This window comes from Thermobia domestica, chromosome 8 (genome assembly GCF_964235325.1).
Source record: "Thermobia domestica chromosome 8, izTheDome1.hap1.1, whole genome shotgun sequence".
Lineage (NCBI taxonomy): Eukaryota > Metazoa > Arthropoda > Insecta > Zygentoma > Lepismatidae > Thermobia > Thermobia domestica.
The window spans coordinates 68,632,690-68,657,767 of NC_137461.1; the positions used below are offsets into that span (position 1 = coordinate 68,632,690).

General features: G+C 37.3%; 1 protein-coding gene across 1 annotated transcript in view; it reads right to left on the reverse strand.

Annotated features, from left to right (window-relative positions):
* Positions 1-25,078, reverse strand: part of Cul3 (cullin 3) — an 86,866-nt gene that overhangs the window by 26,838 nt on the left and 34,950 nt on the right. Inside the window, exons 9-12 of the mRNA XM_081768597.1 lie at positions 20,622-20,729; positions 11,519-11,643; positions 6,415-6,664; positions 2,179-2,348 (exon numbers count right to left, since the gene is read on the reverse strand). Of these exons, the coding sequence (XP_081624723.1) occupies positions 2,179-2,348; positions 6,415-6,664; positions 11,519-11,643; positions 20,622-20,729 (653 nt within the window). The remainder of the gene's footprint in view (positions 1-2,178; positions 2,349-6,414; positions 6,665-11,518; positions 11,644-20,621; positions 20,730-25,078) is intronic.

Consider the following 25,078-nt stretch of genomic DNA (forward strand, 5'->3'; position numbering starts at 1 on the left):
TTTCTTTCTTTCAAAATTCGAACCAGGGGGTCTCAGGCGGCGTTTACCGGAATATGTAAAAGTAGTAGAAAATGACCGATTTTTTTTCCTTTCGTTGCTCCGTTTGTTTACATACATATTTTATCTGACCCATGCGAAGAATGGCTATTTCAGCTAGTTAATATAATAAATTTTAATTTCAATATGCCCATGATGCTTTCATTTCTACAGCTACATGAACATATCTCTCATTTATATTTAACTATTGTATCATTTTAAAAAAAATCACAGACCCAAGATACGTAGTGAAAAATGTTTATGGCCATATGTTTAATCGAAGCTCTTAATCTAATACTAGCTGTATCCACCCCTGCTCCCTCTGAAACGTTAAAACTAATTTGCGAGACTTACTTGAAGATCATTCAGATTTCTGGGTCTATTCCAACCTCTGAAAATCAAACTCAGATTCGTCTATCGGACCATAACAAAGTACTGTGAGACTTCCTCTGTACGTGACCGCCAAAGACGAGGCCGACCGCGGAGCAGTAGACCACAACTATCCAGGCTGTCAGGCAGAGAATTCGTCGAAACCCCTTCGGAAGCAAAAAATTATGTCCCGGGAAATGAACATTCCGCAAAAGGGCAATGTCAGAAGTAACTTTAAGGTAAGTGCTTTCAGCGGGGTCACCATCCGTCCTCGTTGATGGTGGGGGGTATCGTATGACGGGGGTTACAAAGTTGCAATTCGGCGAACAAGAGGTCCAAACAAGTGCTCAAGTGTATCGTGAAAACATCTTGGAAGTAGCTGTAAAACCTTTATGCAACGCACTCTTTGCCAACAAGCCGTGGACCTTCCAGCAAGACACTGCACCGGCGCATAAAGCTAAGGTGAATCAAGCATGGCTCGAAACGAATGAGCCGGACTACATTGCTACCAGTGATTGGCCCCCGACCAGTCCAGATCTCAATCCAGATCTCTAGACTATGCCTTGTGGTCTCGATTAGAGGCCATGGCTTGTACCAAACGCCATCCCAATTTCGAGTCTCTCAAACGTGCCCTCATCCAAGCAGTGGACACGTTTCCGATGGACTGTGTGCATACAGCCATTGATGACTGGCCACGCCGTTTAAGGGCTTGTGTCAAAGCGCATGATGGTCATTTTGAGTAACGTCTGCACATTTTGTATCTGTTGTGTATGCACTTCTTGCAAGTAAATTTATTTCTCTGGATCTGCTGGGCTAGAATTTAAGACAAGACTAGGTACGAACTCTCAATTATTTTATTTTTTATATATTATTTTTAGGCATTACTGGCATCTACGACCCTAAGCCCGTCGTCACGCATGAGGGATTACGTCTCTCGGCGAGCACACTATCTGGATTAGGGAAGGAAGGAAGCGGCCTGGGATCTGTACGTTAGGTACATCCCAGCATTTGCCTGGTGTACACGAGGAAAACCCAGTACGATTGACCTGAAAAGCTGTTACCTTTTTCGACCGAGTGTTCCCACTGGTAACCGAGCCTGGGACCGCGAGACTGATCACAATACAGCTCACAGATGACGAGAACCCTAAAACAGGGGCAGCGGGGAAAGGTCAATGACACGGTCAAGTCCAGTTTCGGTTTTTAAGGTGTGGTCTATACTTAGATGTCATCTGCCACTCCGGGTAAAGTTATATGTGTGCTATTCCGTGGTGTCATTTGAAACCCCCGTGCGAAAAGTGGGTGAGCCCATACCTACGTCACACTACTTCTGCTAGGGTTCTTCTTGTCATCTGTGAGCTGTGCCTTGCTTTAACACAATCTACACCATGATCACTATCAACGTGTAATAATTGGTCACTACCTTACATAGTCTTGGAGAAATCAACTTAATTTCGACCACTATTTCTAAGAGAAATGGCCGTTCATAATCACCTCGCTCTGAAACGATTTACACACTGACAATTAGCATCGTGTAAAATTAGGAACCTAAGCTGAAACAATTTCCGGAGAAAAAAAGAGAAAAAAAAATGCCTCAAAGAAACGCATTGAATGGGCGAACAAGAGCTTCACTCAATCAGCTCAAAAAATCAAAACGTTACAAATTGTATGTACTCTAGTACTAACTGATTTTTGTAATACCAAAATATATGGAATAAATTAAACCAAACAGTGTTACTCAGTTAAAGTGTTTTCTCAATACTTCAAACAACTTACCTATGTAACTTTGATGTGAACGAATCATTTACAAAGAACACATGAGTTGGTTCAATGTCCTTTGTTTTAGGATTCTTAATAAGAATTCTTTGTGTGGCTTTACCCATGGCTAATGACTGCAAGGCACGTATCAAATCTCTTTCTGGAATATCTGTTTCACTCTGAATTTCCTAGAATAATAAAAATAATTTCTGCGAGTTAAATTACATCACTGTATATAACCATACTAATTTGTGAATTTTGATAACTTTATTGTAAAATGTCGAGTTTAGCTTAATCACATAAATCGACTGACTTTGCATTTTGGATTTTCTTTTTCCTTACCTAAACAGCCTCGCTTCTCACACTTAAAAATTCCAATACATGCATCAAGTCTTATCAAGCATGCATAAACAAGACTCAACTTAAAAGTAAAGAAAATTATAATATTTTTTTCACTCATTTTAGAATTCTGGTTTCTTCATTTAGAAAAATATATAGTAGTTGGGTAACACCACATTACCTTCTAATAATCTAGAACAGGGGTCGGCAAATTTCGTTTTCTGTATTCGGGTGTCTTCTGATTCCACTGTGCACGCTCCGCGCAAATAACACAGCTAATATGTATTCCTCTAACATGTATTATCGTTTTCAATTCAGCATTGCCAATTCTAGTATGATAGTAGTACTTTCAATGTTTTAGCAGTCAACCGTTACGGTTATTCATAAATCAATTATATTTTTACTTGTTTAATCTAGAAAAGCGTATCACTTGATAACATTCTTTAATGGAGTTAGAATTTATTTTAAAATAATAGCCACGAAAAGGCGTTAGTAGTTTAGTGAGAGGTTTTAAAATTTAAGAACATTACAACACAAAGTCAGAAAGATTGTCTATAAATTATTCATAAAACAATATTATTTTACAGTATCATATTTTGTGTAATTGTTATGCAATGTTCATTCGGGAAATGATACTTCGTTCTTTTCTTTTCTCTGTCCCCTCCCATTATTAGCTTGTTTATGTCAGATTTGTGCTGTGTTGTAATTATCATGTAAGTTCGATAGCGCATGTGCACGACAAAGAATGTAACATTAAAAATAAAAATGCAGACAATCGCATTTGTTTCCAATATCGCGGTTTTCGGTTTTCTTCAGTATAAAAACGTAAATCAACAGATAAGTTACAGTATAATCCTTGGAAGCAAAGAACTGGGTTACTGTTGCACGTCATCCTCGTCTTAGAGTGATTTCCAGAGAAAGTGGTTTTACAGGGTGTGGAAAAGACATTAATGCAAATCGTCTGTTGGTGCAAGATGTGATGTGAAAATGCTGGGTGGAGGATTTTCTCCCAGCCACATTCCTTGATCTTAGCACTGGCCTGTCTTGCCGTTATCACCGTGGATGAGCCCGATAAACCACAGCAGACGTTTCTCCAACAATACAGTCCATAGATATCTGCACTGATTGTCTGGTTACGTGGCAAGAACTCACACAATGGATTACCCCACGAATGTCCCATGAAATACTCAGCATCACTGTGTAGGAGCAGAGGTCCTGTTTTAGCAATCTCCCCTCCCTCCCCTTTACGTATCCACTGATGTTTGCATGTAATTTTGTAGTGGAGGCCCCACTTTTCATCCCCTGTTATCATTCTGTCCAGAAATGGTTCACGTCTGTGGATGAACAGGGAACTGCAAATGTCCACTTACTGCTGCTTCTGCTGAGGTGTTAACGCATGAGGTACCCATTTACCACGTTGCGACACGTACCCAGCTCTTGGAGATGACGATGAAGGGTAGCATGGAGTTTGCTGGCCAGTCTGCATTGGATTTGCCTTCACCGCTGCTCGCAGGGCATCGTTATCCAGTTGCACAGGTCTCCTCTTTTCCTGGTTTATCGGCGAAGTTGGTGTCTCCAGACCAAAATTTCTGGAACCACCTCTGGCACTTCCGGATATCCACAGCACCTTGAATATATGGCATTGATGTTTCGTGCTGCTGTGCTGGCTGAATTTCCCTGGTGAAATTCACGCTTTATGTGGTCCTCCGACACTGTCATGATCTACACGACCTACAATTCTAAAACGTGAAGTACACAGTTCTCCTTCTACACACTGCTACACCGTTAAGTGTCCTATATGACACCGCTATGGCACGTGCCATCTACTCTCCTCTTCGCTTGTCACATGGCGTCATTGAAGTGTTCATCGAATAAACGACAGTACTTATAGAATAGACTGTTAGCTTTACGAAATACAACAGTTCATCGCCATACAAACAAGTTTGTCGTGAACCTTATTTTATGTCACGCAAATTTACTTGCTTCCCCCTACCTTCAAAATTGAAAAAGAAATATGTATTGTTTCAAGACAAACGACAATTATCGTAAAACAAAGTTCGATTTCGAATCAATATGGCGTATATTTTCTTTGAGACTTCCCAATGATCCCGTCTTCATGGAGTTAAAACCAGTGAATAATAAAGGGATAGAGTTATTTCCCTCCTCTATTTTTTAAAAGAAATTTCACAACTATTTTAGTAAAAATTATTTAGTTTTAATTCAATATCAACTATGTTTTCTTTTAAGTTTCCCCAAATCCCCAGTACTCGAGATTAAATGAGCCAAGACTGAACGCGGAATTAACTCCATTTATGCTGGGAAGCGGTTACCTTTCCCCTGAATTTAAGAAAAGTTCTGTGATAACTTTCAAGAAATGAAAAAAATACAAGATTTTAAGACGACAAGGCGTATATTTCTCGAGGCTTCATAACTATTTTCACTATTTGGATTTCAAAACTTCCTTCTTTTCCATTCCAGTTTAAAAATGTGTTCTACTGTAATTTTCGTAAAAAGTGTTCGATTTTGACACAATATATTAAAGGGATTAGGATTTAGATTGCTGGACATATAAATGTGCATACTTGGCATAATTTATGCGACTCGCTGCATGCACGTAAGGCAGTATGAGTTTTGTGGCAAGTAAATGTAATTGCCAGTCTCCAGTCCTTTTTGGTCTAATGAACAGTAACATAATTTTCAGTTGCTCAAAATATTGCAACCACAATCTAGCTGTACGTTCAACTTCTTCAGCCTTCATACATGAAGCAGCTATTACTTCTTGGAACGATGTAATTTCACTGCTGCTAAGCAAACATTAGTCAGTTGCTGCGGGATCATTCATAATGAGTGAAAGTCTACTCTTTAGGTCGTCGACAATACTTTCATCAAAGCTGTCCACATATGTTTCATCAGAGCAATAAACGTTAGAATGTGAGCTCTCACTGCTCGTGAAAATGCACGACCATTCATCACGTGCACAACAGAATTTGGTGCATAAACCGTAGCCCACAAATGTTCGAGGCCACTTCCTGACATCGTATGACCTATTGCTCCAAGGTATGACATAATAGCGTCAAATCCACCTAACCTAACTACAACATTTCCAAGATCACTGTCGCGTCCTGATGATTCGACAATCTCTACAACTATGATCTAGAATGGTTGGTGAAATATCGCAATACAACTTCTTTGATTATGTTTTGAACACTCGTCTACCGATATTTTCAGGGCTGTATCAATGTATTTACGTTGGAAGCAATCAAATTTCTGAAAGGCAGAGGTTTCACATGGGTAATAGGGAACGACCTGCTTGTTTGTGCAGATACTTTGAGGTTAAAATCTGAGAACGAAATTGAAGATGTAGAAAAACTTTTTTGTTTCTTAATAATGTATAGGCCTACATAAGGTACATAATAAATCTTATATAGAATGTACATAAAGTTACCTAAAGGCAAATTAAATGCATCATTTTAAAACTCATAAAATTATCTTCAACTTTTATTCAAACAATTTTCCTCATTTCTAATTTGTCTTCTAATATAATTGCCTCCAAACATAAAAATGTGATATTTGGTTTGACATTTTTTTATACACATAAATTTAAACCTATCAAAATTGAAGTTTGACAAGATAAGTATCATAAAAACTTAATTTCAGTCTTTCCTGTATACATATATACTTGATACGTATCCAAAATGTCATAAAGGAAAAAGTTATAGTCGCCTAAAGTCGTAAAGCTGAAATTTCATGGCCTCCATCTTTGTCCGCCATTTTGAAAGGAAGCCTACGTCGGAGAGTAGGGGACTTTTGATATGACAAAGTACATTAACAAAGGAAATTATTCTGAGAAATTCAGCTTTATGGGAATTTTTTCTCAACTTTTTCCTAAAATGCCTGGACTATTGGATCACATACCTCGTACGTCAGTTTGTCCCTGGTATTAAACAACATGAGTACACACATCTGGTACGTAGAAACTTGTATTATGTGTTTTCTAGGACCGTTACTTCGCTGTGAAACTAGTGGCATGCCTGTCGAAGAACTAGCTCCATCCTTCCCTTCCCCTTCTTCTTTACGAGGACCATAAAACACGGCGTTTAAGTCAGCCGAACCTAGTTGAGGTTGAAGGGTTAGCTGCCTTCCACTGTGTTTTGCCAGGTAAAACCTACAATGAATATAACATCAAATCAAAATTACTGTAGAACTGAAGTGAAAAATTAAAACATACAAAGCTATGAACAATTCGACAAAAACAGCAAAGTTTGTAATAAAAATTCAAGAATTTTACACAAAAAGCCGACGATAACAATTGAAATATTCAATTCACTGAGTAAGAAATTACATACCTCTGACTGAAACTACCTGGCAATACATCAGTACACGATTGGTCTCTGAAACCGAACAATTAGGATTTGGTGTGGGATAGACCCCACGAAATTCTAGCTGTAGCTGGCATCAATGTTCACCCGCTCGTTCAAAAAGAAATCCAGTAGTTTGGACAAATCTGACTATCGATGCCTCCAATGTTTAACTCAATCTTATACATAAAGTTTACAGGAATTTAAATTAGCATAGTAGTCAAATTGGATACCTTCTACTATATCAGGTTGTCTAAACAATATTAAGCCTTTGGAAATCAAAATTGAGAATATATTTACTGTGATCTTAAAATAACACTATGAAATCACATATGCACAATTTGCTTCGAAGACCGGTCATTTTTCCTGCAACACCATTTCCGGCATATAGAATTTCTATGATTTCTAGCAAAAGACTTCGTTTTCACAGAACTCTTTTGAAACTAACTAAACACCAATCACGGATTTCTGCAGAAACCGAAATAAAGGATAGTCTAACGATGTCAGGTCCGGACTATACGATGGAGGAATTAAAACCTCCCAGCCAAGTTCTCTCAATTTCTGACGGTCGTTAAAGATGTAGTGGCCCCGTGTAGTGTAATCCAGCCACCCTCAGTGAGTTTTCCTGAGATTTCGTCATTCACACCAGGTAAATGCCGGGATAGTACTTAGCAATGGTCCCAGACCGCTTTCTTCCTCCCCAATTCTCCGGGTAATGTGATCGCCGAAAGACGTCATCCCTCATGCGTAACGAGCTACCATGCCTATAGATGTCGAAAGCCCAGAAATCTAATTCTAATCGTTAGATGTATGCGGTCTGGTATTGTCAGCATGGTATACGACAGCCTCTCTGTTGACAGTTCTGTTGTTTCTCACGAATTGATAGGTGCATTCGCCCTAACTGTCGATAGTAGATGTCCGAATTTATTGTTCTGCCCGGCTGCAGCAGCTCGTGATACACAATTTTCTTCCAATCCCACCAAACGCACAGCATAACCTTTTTGGGCATCAGTGTGGGATTTTCACAGACTGTGAAGCATCGCGCTTCAACCACGATCTTTTTCCCACACTGATGTCGCAGGTTATCTATTTATCATAATTCGTGATCAACCACTTCAGAAATAGCTCGAGTTCGTTACGTTTCAGTAGAGATTCGTAGATAGAAATTCGACCAAGTAAATGTTTTTGAGTCAGATCATATGACACACAAACGATGAGACTTTTTTTCTTTTTTTAGCCAGCTTTCTTCACATGGTTTTAACACTGTTTGATAATAAAGTCATTGGCGATGTCATGACATGCCAGTCTTGCTCGACTTTTACCAGCCACTTTCGCTGAGGATGGGTGCCTACTGTGAGCAGTATCTTTGACATCGAAATTTTCCAGAATGAAAGCAACTGAACCATATTTTGGCTGTTTGTTACTTTTGATGACGTATCATGCCCATGCACAGCACAAATTTCTTCACGGACCTGCATAGCATTTGCGCCCTTATCGAAATAAAATTGTACAGTGTAGCACAGTTTTGCGAAAAGTTCACTCATTTGCACAGCGCAATATCTTATGCCTGATTCCAACACTTTTTGCACATCTATTAGCTTCAACTATCAGCTTTCATATGACGTTCGGTTTGACCCACTGAGACTCATATACCCTGAGATTGGGGACACTAATAAAATCTCGTGCGCAAAACGTTCAATACGTTTTAGACTACCAGTTATATTTATCACACAATTTCGTCCTGATACAAAACACGCAACTGGGAGTCTGGTACATACTCTATTCTTTTGCGTGGATCCTGAAGTCTCCATATGCGCACACTATAGAAGTTAAACTTTATTGCCTAGATGGAATTGACTTAGATTACCAAATATTAAACGCAGGTAAAAGCCATCTTCCAAGTTCTGAAACAAGAATTTACAAAACTCCACGTGCTTTCTTTGCCATTTGCATGAAGAAAAGCCGGTACCATTTGAGGTCTCTGGCTTACAGACTTACTTCCGTAATATGCTAAACATTCGTCTGAGGGAACACTGTTTGAACTTTTACATAGATTACGCTGAAAACTAGCTTTCCAATTTTGTTATTTATTTATTTTCTGAAATGCGTGTGGCCTGGGCTCTTCCCTTTACTTAAAGAGACTGTTTTTTCTTTGGATCAATGCTAAGACGATGTTGCAATATACATTGCACAGTACCCATTTCGTACAGAATACAAAAGCCTTGATTTAAGGGTTCGCCATGCTGCGAAGTGAAGCTGCTGAAGAATGTTTATGGAGGGGCAACTACCAGTTGTTCCTGAGAACTCCAAACTCTCCCTTTCAAGAAGCAATACTTTCATTCTAGACATTTCGTGATTGGGATTATGCAGCGATTTGAAGCCGGATCTACCATTTTGAATGATCGTGTATATCTACCCTCATGAAAACTTTTTGAGAAAATCGGCAATGTACAGTGCCTGTTTTCGCACGTTTTGCTCATGTGCTACACGTGTTACGTGTAAAGTAAATGGTTTGGAACAGAAACAGGCACTTATCCGGGAAATAACACCTGTTTTTGAATGTAATAATTCTTGTCCTGACATGAAATCACATGTGTGCACTGTACATTGACTGATCAGTACCTGTGCGACGCGCATGTACATGCACTGTTCAGAAGAAAATGTTGCGGGCTGCAAACATGTGCAGATCAGCGAATGTAAGTTCATGTGTAGCACGTGGTATTTAGTGAAAACGTGTCTGCGTATGTAATGGTACCAACACATACACTGTACTCCACCGATATTGTAAATATGTACATTTGAGTTCCAGGCCAGCCGGTATTTTAAATGTTGAACGAAAATTTTCTGCACATTACATATAATGTGTTCCGTTTTTTAACGTGATTTTCAGCTATGCTGAATTTCAAAAGAAATCTGCTGTGAACATGAGCTGTTTTTTCCCTGTATTGCCGAATGTTCATGCAGGTTCCAGAGAATTGTTCATCTAGCAGGAGTTTGTCGTTTACATGTCTGGTACATGGTATGTTTTTAATACGGACAATAGGATTTCCAGGTGGTTTGTTTTAGCAGAAAAGGGTTGTATAAACATGAACTGTACATGGTATGTAGTGATAGCATGTATTTGCAGGTTACAGAGAAACAGTACACTGTCTGAAATATAAAAGAAACATGCCCGGTAGACAGAATGTTTTAAATCCGAGAAAAGGCCATTTTCAGATGGGTTTCTCATATATATATATATATATATATATATATATATATATATATATATATATATATATATATATATAAAGGAAGATGTTTTGTTATTAGGTGTATGTTGCTTGTATCAACATCATGTACATGCAGTGTCCAGCTACATGTTGCTTTCGAATGAATTCTTGAATTTCCAGCAAAACAGACTAATCTCGACAATATTGGAAGGCTCACTGAGTGGGTAGAAATTTGCAGGTGCGAATTTATTTTTTCCTGGACCAGCAGCAGATACTGGTATGTTTAGAAACACTGTGTTGCTGGAAATTCAGTTTTGATTCTTATTCCTTCAGCAAAATTTCGAACTCAAGTTTCATTCAACAGTGTACACATTTTATAATTACCACAAAATGGAAAATAGCTAGTAGGTCTAAAGACCAGGGACAGGTTAAAAAACCGAAAATTGTGCCCTATAGTGCAGATGCCCACTAGTTTGAAATAATGGCTGCCATATTGAAATTTTAAGTCGGATAGCCACCAAAAACTATACAGCAAATTTCAGGTGTCTCGTGTTTTTACCCTCAAAGATAAAAGACCAAAAAGTGCACCCTGTAGCGTAGATGCTTGCCATTTTGAAATAATAGCCGCCATCTTGAAATTTGATGTTGAATGGCCGCCAAAATCTATACAGCAAAATTCCGGTGTCTCGTTCTTCTACCCTCAGAAATGTAAGTTAAAGGGCCAAAAATTGCGCCTATTTCCAGTTCCCCTTTCACTGTATGTTTGCGATCCCTGTACATTGCATGTTCAGTGCTCTCGAACAATAGCACTGGTCTTCTTATTTTTACATGCAATGTTCAGCGGATGATCAGCTGTTGTTGAACAGAAAACACGTTAAGATCAGTTGCAAAACATGCAGTCCACAGATGTTGCGTTCGGTTATAGGTACAAAATATGTGTTTTCCAGGTACAAACCAGGTGTTCACTTCTTCCTTGTTTACATGTGTTTTTCCGTTTCCAGGGACTGAACATGCAATGTTTTTAGGAAACATGAGTACATGATCAGGCGTAAAACAGTGTTCCAATTTCAAGGGTTTTCCAGGCGCATGTTGTACATGCGCATGTACGGTACGTGTTTATTTCTGCTGGGTATACGAAAACCACATTGCTATATTCCTATTGATGACAACTATATTTCGTTTCACTAGTTCATATTGTTTTACTTCATTCCATATTTTCTAAATTCAGCATATGAGATATAAATATTAAGTATAATACAATCTTGCTTTCACTAGTTGTTAAGATTGTTTGGATCAACTTACATCACAAACAAGATTGTTTTCGTAGAATTATTATAATGTTCCCGTCTTTCATTCAGATTCAAATTCTGAGAATATATATATATATATATATATATATTATATTCTTCAATTTAATTTTATGCTCCAAAAATACAACTAGTTACTTACCTTCGAAAAGCTTCGAAAGCATTTCGTGGAGCTGATGGAATACTGCACCTAGGAGTTGCGCTTTGTGTGGGCCAGAAACCTGTCGTAAGTACTCTTACACTCAAGTCCACGCCATGCAAATTTGTCTGCAAAACACAACATTTATCACCGCATTATGCAATTATTAATATTATAATAACTGGATATTTCTATCAACATAAGTATAGGGCTACTAAGAATTCAATTTTACTTTCAAGTTGACAAATACAAGGTTACGAAGTAACAAGTCCGCAAGCGATGTTACTCAGCATTTCTGACTATAACGTGTGGAAGTCTACAAATAATTGATGATCCTGTTAATGACAATATAACCTTTCAGCAAGATGGTATTGTGGTTACCAGCAAAAATGGATTGTAATGTAGCGTCCCACTCAGCAGCGAAACTACATGAGACGGAGATATAAAGCTTAACGTGGGATCCGAACCACATTAACTTCTACCGGAAAGCACTAGTTCATTTGTGTATAAATTAAAGACTGTATATCTTAAAATAGAAACTTCCGTGCCATAAAGCAGTATTAAAATAAACAGTTACCAGCCGACCTACCTTTATGGACACTTTTATGAATGCTCTGGTCTACATGTTCTTTTGTCAGTAACTTCGGAGTAAATCGATCATTTTTAATTATTTTCTTTGACGCAGAGAGGGTCAATTCTGTACAGTGCTGAAAACTACATCCCAATTGGCCACTGGTTTGTACATTATTGAGAAAAGGACATTAAAGGGTGCAGACCTATTTTTGGTAGTGACTGTAAAGGATAATGTCTGGCAGTATTTTAAGTGCAGAAAATACACTCGCCGCTGGGACGTTTTCCAGAAAAACTGCGGGTTGCACACCATCACGCGATCTCAGTATGATGGACTTTGCTATATAGAGAACTCTCAAATATATTCTGTGGAACGTCTGGATCTGAATAATCTTCGGAGGTTTGAGGAAGTGTGTTGGGAATGGCGGCAGATACGTGAGCATCTTTCGCAATAGAAAGTTTGCTATTTGGTTCCAGATTCCATGGTTTCCCTGTACTGCTGTAGGCATAAAATTTAAAAGAAAATGAAAATGAAATGAAATCTTTGAGTTTTACGTCCCACGTTTATGCCGGTTAGGCTAAATGAGACGGTGATGATGAGTAATGAATGAAATGGTGGAATGAAGAAAGTGAGAGAAAACGGGAGTACCCCGAGGAAACACACGCACACGGTGTTTGTCCACCACAAAGTTCACGTGGCAGGGGCTGGGATCGAACCCGGAACCCCAAGCACCAGAGGTGAACGCTCTACCACTGAGCCACCGCGGCCCCAAAATTTAAAAGAATATGCATTAATTTATCACTAAGCTACCCATTGTTGCTACCTATGAGATAGGATGGAATGCGAGGGAGAGGAATTTAAAACAAAATTCCGAGAAGTCCAGCTAGTATTTAAGCTCACAAGTAAAGGTTCTCTCCCAAGAATCGGGGATCCGGAAACTGCGCATATATTAGAACGAGGAGGGCCACGAAGGAATACTGGTGAAATATGCCGGGCCGACAGCAAAGGATAAATCCAATATGGCCGCCCGAAGGTCATGCCAATCGACTTTTGCAAGCAACCTCTCATCCACTTCCCATGGGCAGATTGACTTAATGTTTTGCAGATTGATATATGTAAGAACACTACACATCTATTGGTTTGAAATTTCGCGGACGTTGACGTATTGAACCCAATATGGCCGATCAAATGTCAATGTGTCAACGACTCGCGTCTGGAAAACGAATTGTACAATGGAAGTACAATGGGAGCTTTCGAAAACCCAAGAAGACATTTCAAAAAATAAATAAATAAATAAATAATAATACCGAGCGAAGTAGCTCAAGTGGTAGAGCGTTGGTTTCGCATTCGGGAGGTCGTGGGTTCGATTCCCACTGCCGGCCACCCTGACTGGATGGTACCTACTAAACAGGCCCTGGCCGATATCTTCTCAAATCCCTTCCATTATTATTGTTGTTGTTAGATATCCAGTATAAAATGGCCTCTGAGCTGTATCTGGTGATTGTTAAATAAAATTTAAAAAAATAAAATAAAATAATAATAATAATAATAATGACCAAGAGGTGCTAGCATCCTCCATGCAAAATATATACAGTTTTCACTTCATTTTGCATAGTGCACACTCACAGGATCTTTGATTTCCCTACTGCCTGGGGAGCACAGACTAATTCAAGATTGTGTCGTATAAGATAAAGGGAGATTTGAAAGTAATAATTCAATAAATTCCCGTCTGAAATTGAATTCGAGATTACAAGTACCAAAGGCACGTATGATACTAGGCCAACGAGAGAAAATGCATGGAATTTACAGGTTTTACAAAGGGTATCCAAGGTGCGAACCACTTCACCTATTCTTTGATAGCTTTGGAACATTCAATGGAGTATCTTTCTTGGTGATATATCAAACACCTTTAAGTTCTACGTCCCATGGTTATGCCGGCTAGGCTAAAGGAGACGGTGATGATGAGAAATGAAGGAAATAGTGGAATGAAGAAAGTGGGAGGAAACGGGACAATCCCGAGATAATCCACGCACACGGTGTTTGTCCACAACAAAGTTCACTTAGCGCGAGCTAAGATCGAACCAAGGACCCCATGCACTGATATATCAAACAATGTGGACCTATCTGCTTGTGATTATTTTCCCCACACAATTATTTCCCTGTGATATCATATCTGCTTGTGCTTTAATTTCATCTCCATATAACTTGAATTTCATCTTCATTAGAATACTCTCGGTATTCTAATGATAATACTCGACATATATTAATTATCAAATAACGTCTTCTATTTGGAACTTCATTTGTCTTGAAAAATTATACACATACTGCCTTTAAGAAAAAGAAAATTGTGTTGTTTATCTTTTTCTCTTCCTTAAACTCAAAATATTCTGACTCCGTATTCTGTAAGACTGCTCTATACTGATTTCATTTCAATATTTACGTATCGAATTTCTGTATCGAGCTTATATATATATATATATATATATATATAAATTATTTTCTCAACATCATTTTCTTCTTCTGTTAGCCCATTATTTAGTAACAATACATTTAATCTTTAAAATATCCATAGTAATACTATTTTCATTAATGTTATCATTGCTGACATGCTTACAATTCAGTTAAAATTCAATCATGTTCGCGACACTTGGTCTAAAACATTGTTAAATTAATGAATTAGTATAATAAATTGTTAGAAAATTTATCATCCAAATTACCCTTGTAAATATCTACTTACCAAATTATCCTTGTTTCTAAAAGTACTATTTTGTTATCCTTGTTTACTCAAAGTACTATTTTGTAGTATTTAATCATCTAAGTTTGATTCACAACTATAGGTTAAAGAATAAAACAGCAACTTTACAAGTGTTCTTCACCAGATAGCACAGTATAATAGATTTGCGCTACCTTGTAAAAGTCTCCATATAAAGAAGTTTTTGAAGTAAAGATTAAATGCAAATTTTCAATAGAAATGTACATGAAAACGTGCACAGAATTTATGTTATCAAGTCTTTTCAGCTTGGTGTACACACAAGTGCAAGATGATGAAGTGAGAAAAATAGTATATGAGTGAACCTAATCTACCGATGTAGATCACAGTGATTACTGAAATTGTGTAATAAATTTAATTTCAAAAGCAATAAAAATGTGTAAGTGAATAACTTATTTTCACATTATTATAAACACGCTCTGACTCAGCTCCTTAAATAAATACTGAGCTCCTTTTTATCAGGCACAGTTCCCACTAAAAGTAAACAATTGAATCCATGGCTCTTTCACGGTTTACATGGTCCAAAATTTTTCAATTTCACGGTCGAAAAGTTTATAACAATTTTAGGAATGATCCAAACCCCCCCCCCCAAAAAAAAAAAAAACATTAAAAGATTGCTATCTTGGCCAATAATTAGTATTTGAATCAGGGGCCTCATAATTTTTGAACGGTCCCTAAATCGAGTTTTGTACTTTTTTTTACGGAATAAGCACATCATACTGAGTTAAGTGATAGTTTGATTTGGCTACTATATGAAGTTCTCCAGATATAAGGCCTACAAGAAAATTTTTGACTGAAATATTATAGACTTTTTGATTCAAAAATAACCTTTAGTATCTGTACAATGACAATAAATCGCCTGGCGCAGGACTGAAGCGTAAATGGGACCCAAGACGCGGCGCAACAGTCGGTTCAACCTTACAATGTCAACTGTGCATACAAAAAACGGGTAAACACAAGAGATTGCAATTTTTTTACATATTCAAGGTTTAATAACAAAATTCATGGAGTAATCCAGACTTTTCCATGACATACGAAATACACGGCTTACTCAGGGTCTCATAATTTTCACGGATCGGTGAGCACCCTAATATAGCTTTGGTTTATTTCGTAATGTTGAAATAACTCTTTTATATTATTTATGGTAAATTACTAACCTTCATGTGACACAGGGCAGATTTTCATCATCAATTAGATTTTTTTTTATATATATATCCTTCACCATAATCCTTTCCCGCAATAGAAAAAAAAATCCAATCTTCTTGCTTAAATTGCGTACAAAAAGGGATCGTACGAATGTGATACTTGAGCTAAGCAAGATATAAAAATAACTAAGAAAGTTCTGTCGCTTTTTGTGGAGGTCTGTGTTCCATTGGCCCTCACACCGTGAGTTGAATGCGAAGGGAGATAAGGCGAAGGTCAGTTGTTGATGTAGGTATATCCAACATACAACCCTGGTTGTGACAGTTCAGTTACATCGTGAACTTGCGTAAGGACAGAGTGAACATGGGACCTCCACAGAGCGTCGTAAGGGTGTGTATGCTGTACGAGTTCAAACTGGGGTCAAACGCCGCTGCAGCGGGGCGGAAGATATGCCCGGTCTTTGGTGAGGGTGTCGTCACTACGCGGAAAGTACAGCGGTGGTTTAACAAGTTTAAGGATGGTGACGAAACACTCGAAGACGTACCACATGCTTGAAGACCAACACACGTACAAAATGAAGAGCTTCAGGCAGCAATTGAGGAGAGTAGTGGCCAGACATGTGAGAAACTGAGAGTACAAATCAGTGTGAGTGGAGAAACCATTCGACAGCACCTCCATCAACTTGGGGAGCACTACAAGTTGGGTCGATGGGTCAGACATGATTTAACTCCGGGCCAGAAGGCACTGCGAACAGACACCTGTGTTTCTTTACTGTCTCGTCTGAGGAAGGAGCCATTTCTGGACAGGGTGTTGAAATGTGATGAGAAGTGCGTCCTGTACGAAGCTCCACGGCGCCGTCATCATTGATTAGCATCCCATAAACAGGTTTCAAAACAGTCGAAGCCAGCACAGAGAAGGCCCTCCTCTGTGTTTGGTGGACTGCTCGCGGCATCGTGTATCAGGAACTGCTACCGGCTGGTCAGAGCATCAATGCAACTGTGTACTGTCAGCAGTTGAGCCGTGTTCAAGAAAAATTCAAAATTCTGGAGAGAGCACTTCTAAATAGCAAAGTAGTCCTTATATTATAGGACAACGCTAAGCCCCACGTCCCTAGTAAAACCCGTGACACCATTCTACGCCTTGGATAGGAAACACTATTGCATCCGCCATACTCCCCGGCCATTGCACCGTCCGATTATCACCTGTTCCATTCCTTGGACAATCCCCTTAGAGAACGCCAGTTCAAATCCCTAGTAGAGGTGCAAAATGCACTTGATACCTTCTTCGCTTCACGACCCACCAAGTTCTACCGCAATGGAATCCATGGCCTTCCAGAACGTTGGCAGAAGATCGTCGATGCTGATGGAGACTATTTTTGATCTTCCAGATACGTCTTAGGTGACACAGTATCGATGTTCGAAGGAGGGTAGGTGAAAAAGCGAAGAACTTTCTTGGTAACCTTTATAAAATGTGTTAATGGTAATTTCAAGGTTCTCTCTCAGCTCTATTGCTTAAATGGGATCATAACTGTTGCTTTTTTTGTGAGTAGAACAGGACGGACAAAATAAATCACTATATTAAGATGCACTAGCCACAAGGGAACGTTGAAACGAAGAATGTAGTAAACGAATCTCTTACGACATCTTTCTTAAATAGCGATTGATTCTACTAGAACGGTTTTCTGTTCCTCAGAAAAACGTTTCCTGAAATAAGTATGTTGAATATAAAAGAGAGTGTACATGTTAGTACACAAATACACGAATTCTGATTCATCCTACATTTGAAATGAAATGAAATGAAATCTTTGAGTTTTACGTCCCACGGTTATGCCGGCTAAAGGAAACGGTGATGATGAGAGATGAGTGAAATGGTGGAATGAAGAAAGTGGGAGGAAACGGGAGAACCCCGAGAAAACCCACGAGCACGGTGTTTGTATCCTACATTTGAGTCTATTTAGACAGATGTATGCATATTCCCAAGAGATTACAAATAAATTATCTGGCAAATAACTACGAAAAAATCGTTAGTGAACTTTTTAACTACAAAAGGGATTTCAAACGTTTCTAAAACTCCATTACTTGGACTCATATCTGGATTTTTTCCTCTCTAATCTGGAAAGTACGTAAAGAACGGAAAACACTTCTATCAGGAGACAACCCAACGGAAAACTATTACCACGATAAAAGGAACTTTAAAAAATTAGCCAACTACTGCTTAGCTCCAAAGGAATATTTTTCAAACTAAACATACCAAGGTGTCCTACAGATATACACATCTTTCAATAAGTGACACAAAAATATATGTCCCCGAACTTCAAATCAGAAAAAAAGTACCACAAGTATAAGCTTTTTACAAAGAAAAAGTTGTATTTTGTTGTCCATCTTTTTTCGAATTTAAGAAACCTTTTTTAAGCATACTGTACATCTACTTTCGTTAATAAATTATACACTGTTTCTTATTATAGTTACCGAAAAATGTGAATTTACTATTGTTTCTACTTTCAAAAAATTTGGGCTTACTAATGGTTAAATGAGAGTTGTAATTTACTATTTCGTACTAGTTTAATTTTAATAGTTGAATTATGAATTTAGTTTGCTATGATCATTACTTCCTCGAAATTTTCATCATGTGGATTTGGAATGTTGTGAACCAGAACTTCATATGGTTTCATTCTTTTTACTTGCTTTGTCTTTGTGACCCATGTTGCTGTTCTTTTTACGCTTCGCATTACATCCAGTTTTTGTATCTTAAGATTAGTTGTATTCTTTGAAAATTTGGATTAAATATAGTCAGTCACCTCTACATGAACGATACATTTACCACTATCCTATTTTCTAATATCCTGTCAGTAACTAAGGAGCTTACACTGGACAAATTAAACAATCATTCGTTTGTTTGCGAAGCATAAATAATACAACTTTAAAATTTCTGGGTTTTAGTTTTCATTTCTCTATTCTGTTAAACGCTCGTGCCTAAGACAAGTCTTGAACTTTACTGCCAACTAGTATGTAAACATGAGAACACTGACCCCAATAAGGCTTGGCTGTTCCCAAGACAATGCCAAAGAAATTAAGCAGAACATTAACTTTAAGCCTATCGTGCAAGTTTTGATTTTTAATTGATACTTGCAAAAATTGTCACACATATAGGAACCTATTTGGATATTAAAAAAAAAAAAAAAAATGCTTATCAAGCCTTCAAAAATGCATGCAACTTCGTGCCTGTTTTGTAGTACAACATCCCTTCACACACTGATAGATCTACAGTCATGTACAGAAGTTCAGACCAACAAAAATTATACTGCACAAAATATTACTATTCGTTCAAGTACTACATGCTTCGTTCTTAATTTTTACTTTAGACTGGCTCTGATGAGGACCAGGAGAATAATTTTCAGGTTCATTTTATGTAGGCTTTTAAAATAGAATGGCACAACACAAATAAAAGTACATATCACCAATTAATATGTTCCTTTGAACAACAACTTATAAGAAAATTAACCAACTGTAGTTTTCAGTAAAATTCACTTCATTATCTCTTACATCAAAGGAACTTGTTCTCGAAACTATTACACGAAAAATACAGAAACAATCACTTTTTTTCTAAGTTAAATCCTCTTTAGGCAACCTGAATGACATTCAGAATGAAAAATGCACGACTGGACCGAAAACAGAAAAAGCATTACCGTGCTAATGCATTAAACACTACGATACCCAGTTCACTCTCTGATCATGCACACACCTTCTCACTTCTGAGGTCGGTCTCAGCCACCTTCCTAAATTTATCAAATTAATATCTAGTTCAACCGTGATATATGTTCTCTAATATGGATACTAAATTTTACAAAGATACCACAAGCTGAGGTACAATGCATGTGGTCTCTTGATGCTGAGCACCAGTCATGACTGAGATGGTGTACAGTTAATGAGGGTTAGGACTGGGTACCGACACAATAAGATGGAACACAGGATTATATTCACAGTCCAATCGTGCATTTATTTATTTATTTTTCATTCTTTTAAATGTTTTCTCAAATTTGTTTGTAGCAAGATGTTTACGTTCGCTATCGAATGTAAAAGGTTTTTGTAATACTAACCTTTCTGCCAGCTTATGGCCAATTTGCTACATTTTCACCAAACATAATCTGAATGCGACTTCAACGACCTTTCAAGATCTTGTTCTTATAAATATTGTGTCTCTCTCTAAGACTATGTCACTTGAAGGTGGTCGTTCACTTAGGTCCACCGTCACCTGCAACTACTAAAGCAGTTTCCCGTATTTCAAACAGAATTTTCTTTCTTTGATTTTCCATCTCGAAGAAAGATGAGAGTAAACACACACGTGCCCCACTTTTCTCTACTCCGCTAGGCATTACAGAAGAAGTACTTTTGAAATTTACTTTCTTACTTGTGAAGATATTTAGAATACGTTAGTCTACAGAAGTATAATGAGCTAACGATTTCCGTGAAAGAGTTATTCTGAGAATTTCTGAGAGAGTTTTACATACTACATGTAGACATAATTATACACTACCTCTACCAAGTACAATAAAATATATGACAAACTATGATCATTCCTCTCATTCATACTTGTAGGATACATATAAAGTAAGTGAAACTTACCCCTGATGTTAAAACATGTTCTTTAAATTCGTCCATAATAGTATTTGAAACTGTCATGTCTTTGAACATTCCTTCTAATTTTGATGTAAATTGGCAACCGCATTCAGTCTAAAATTGAAAAACAAATACATAAATAAATTAAAGAAACCCATATTTTTTACAAAATATGTTACTAATAAATTAAATGTAATTATTAACACGAATCCAATATAATTGTTTCGATAGACAATTAAACAGCAGGTACGAAAGTAAACACGGCTTATTCCAACTACTAACTTGAATACAAAAATTTTCGATAAAAACTTCCATCTTTGTCAGCGACTTATGTATTTATGAGTGGTGGGCACAAAAAACGGTTTTGGAAAATTTTCAAACCGGTTCCGGTTTTCACCGAAACCGGTTCGGTTTTCTCCCAAACCGGTTCGATTTTTTACCTGATCCGGTTTCGGTTTTCTTCGAAACCGATTCCGGTTTTTTTTCAAAATTTGTTCTATTTCTGACCAGAATGGTGTTTCGTTGTTCTCCGGAAACTGAATCCATTTCCACAGAAATAGTTTTATGTGTTTTCGAAATGTTTTCACCGAACCGGTTTTGGAAAAAACCGAAATGTCGGTTTTTCGGGTTTCAGTTTTTACAGAAACCGGTTTTCGGTTTTTATAAAAACCGGTTTTGCCCAACCCTAGTATTTATATAAGTCTGTAAATATGTAATAATGAGTTTGAATAACTAGCTGTGATCACCTGTCAGTTTAGTTCCTTTAGTAGCTTAATTTCAAATTGTATGCACTATAATTCTTCACATACACTTAGTTAAATTGCAAAAGAATCTGAATTAGTTTATCGTAGACTGAAAACGTAATAAAGAGGGTGGGCACGAAGTTACTTTCCCCAAAACAAGTATTTCTTCACATATTGGAAAAAGCGACTTTGTGTCCACCCTGTATATATTACCTCAATTCAAAAATTTTTGTATCTCCGATATTGGCTGTTCAACGAGTCCCTCGTTTTTAAGAGACATTTTCACTGTTTTGAATTTTATTCGTAACACCTATACTAGTGTGACTGCACTCAGTACAATATAGGTCAAACAATACCGGCTGCTAAGTTCAAATTTCTCTCCTATAATTAGCAGGTTTCACTTTTCACTGTATCTAATTATCATAATTTTTACCGCTGCAGAATCTCGAAATTAAATAAGTTGCACTATTCTGACTCTACTACTACTACTCGGCCTTAAAAACATCTTACACTGAGACGCTAAAGGGTTGCTTTACAACTCATATTTGTGAGAGCTATAATGAACATTTCAAATCCTGTTTTGGGTCTTATAAATTCACCATACTTTACACCAAGATTCAAGCACTCTACTCACAAAGTTCTCTATATTAAAAGAAATAAAACTGCTTTCTCTTGAATCTTTCGTTATAGCAAATATTACTGTTTAAAAGCAGGAAATATATTATGCATTTATCTATAATTTAGCGCTCAATAAAACAACTTAAAACTAGCAGATTGACTGTGCAACTACATACTGCAGGGTTGCCACATACCTACATTATATACTAAAAATTTTCTTTTGACAGTAGGTTTGTTGTACTAGATATTCGTAATTACATTATTTACAATCGAACAAAATCAATATATTCTAATTAATTCACCATTACTGTATTATCTGTATTACGTTATCCTATCTATCTTGAAGCAATAGTACTATGTAACAATGGGCTCATACCGAAAGCAAAGACCACATTGAACAGCCAATAATTCATTAAATAGAATAAACTACACGTTTAACATGTCAATTATTTTATCTATTATAAAGTTATTCGAACAATGAGTGTATTATATTTATTTGGAAGAAATTTCAAAATCTTGCTAATCATGTAAATTATGGTTTTCATTTTGTAACATAGAATATTACACATGTAACCACTGTAACTTAATTAAGTACGTAACACTTAAGAACATTACAGTACACATAAACTATTGAAAAATCGTTTATATATATATACAGATAATACAATTTTTTCACATATTGTGATTTACTTCTGCAGTGTACTTCCTAGAAGTATCTGGCTATCCCAAAGAATAAATGATAAACGTAGGAAACAGACGCACAATTAGTTATTTAAGAGTCCATCAAGAAGCGAGAAACCTTGGTTTCTGTTAGTGGTAGTCCAGAATGAGTTCTTTCTTCTATGCCATTGCTATTGGCGTCTCGAAACAAAACAATGTTATACTCAAACTTAATGTCCAATGCGGGAATTCAAATCCAGGTCAGGATATATTTGAGGTGCATTTTCTCTTTGTAACGTAACATACATATATATGACATATTGGATCAGTCATTTTGGATTATTTTTACCTGTCTCGGTAACCCCCGGCCCGCATACAATGGTAGCAGAATTTGAAAGTAATCGCTAATGGAAGTGTCACCAATGATCTCAGCGACCGCGAAAACTATGGATTTGACACTAAGACATTTTGGATATTTTTACATGTCTCGATATCTCCCCCTCCCCGTTGACCCCGGGCCGCAGCCGAATGGGGTGAACTTGGAAGTTAAATGCGATCGGAGTTTCACCATTGATCTCAGCGACCGCAAAAACTATGAATTTGAGAGTAATATTGGTCATCTACTTCTTTTACATGTCTCGGTAAACGCGTCCTCCTGAGACTCCCCGGTTCGATTAAAAAACAGCAACAGCTTCGTCTCGGTCTAGGTTCTGGACCAAGGTAGCCGTAACCAAAATTTCGTAACTCTCGGTCTATTCGTCTGATCCCCATGCCGCACACAAACAAACAAACTATTTTATTTAGATTAGATTAAATTAGATTATAGTTTAATTATAAAATGTAAAAAAGTAAAGGACATCCTTCATACGGAACAGGTCATACGAGACCAAAAATTGGGGTAGAGACGTAAGGTTCCACACCCACCTTCGGCCCACACAAAAGGTAATGTAGTTCTGGCTACCTTTATCCCCGTTTCCCAAAATATCCATTTTACTGAAACTAAGTGAACTCTCAAGCTGCACCGGAACTAGAAAATATTTCCCGGCCTAAACCTGGGTTGTGCAGTGGTAAGTGAACACTTTCCCAACTGCGCCACCGAGGTCTTGTATATGTAACAAAATTAGAAATAAATTGACAGCTGAAAGTCATGTGGAAATGTGTGTAGAGAAGGGAATTGCGTCTGGGGGCTATTTAAGGTCAACAAGAGAAAGGGATCTATTAGAAACGTCACATGGTGCTACTTATATGTAGAGGGTTTCTGTACAAAGGGCGAAATAACATTACTGTATTGCCATCTTGTAATACCTGTTTGTCAACTAAAGTGGAAGGAATATAGCGGAGATCCCAGCGAAGTACTCACTATGTGGCAACAGGACAACAATACTTGCTTTTTTCGAATGTCAATTCGTTTTTTATTTTGCTCCAAGTATAATTGTAAGTTTATTATTCATTATTTTTACATGAAAAACAAATATGGACATACGCCACTTCACTCTGTTCTGATCAAGAACAAGAATTGCCTTTCCATATAATTCAAAAGCAATTATATTTGGCTTAATAATGCCTGTAAACTAGGGTGACCAACCGTCCCGTAAAACGGGATTGTCCCGTTTTTTCACTGCCATTCCCGGTGTCCCGAAAATTTTTCCCGGGACGCCAAAATGTCCCTATTTAAGTACATTAGGTACAAGAAAGCTTTCCAATCTAAAATTTCCTAATTTATATTAATTTTTGCTAATCACATAGCTTAGAAAATAATAATAATATTATTTTCTAAGATATGTGATTATATTGGAATATGTCTAATTACTGAACAACGTCATTACGACGTTTGCGATATTGGATGTGGTGGCTGTACTGTTTTCCTTACTAGGCCTCCCCCTTCAAGACTCCCACTCCGCAGACAGTGCAAGGGGCTGAAAGTCTTACGAAAAACAAACTGTTTTTACTCTCTGTTTTGGGCGGTGGGAGACAGAGGCGCTGTCATCAGTACAGTACAGTGTTTCCGTGATTTGACTAAGATGTAACATACTGTCATTTACGAAAGGGGAACAAAAGTATAGAAATATAAAAGTGAAAGTAAAAAGAAAACTAGCTGTAAGTGAAATAATGTTTAAAAGTAAGAAAAAGCAAATAAAGTGAGTTGGAATTCGATGCTAAGAGTAGTTTGTTATAAATTCTGCCGGTGACAGATATTGATGAATGTTTTATATATTTTAGTAATGTTTTCAAAATTTCATTTTTTGTTTGTTGCTGGTAGTTACTTATTTAATTAATTCCACAACCTTTTCAATAGATTTTAAAATGAAAAAGTGTAAATTTGCCGTTTTCTGTGAAAGATACAGAGAGAGAGAACGGAGAGGCAAAAATATATATTTAGGGGAGTAACCTATCCAAACGTAAAAAGTTGTCCCGTTTTTTCTAGTTGACGATTTGGTCACC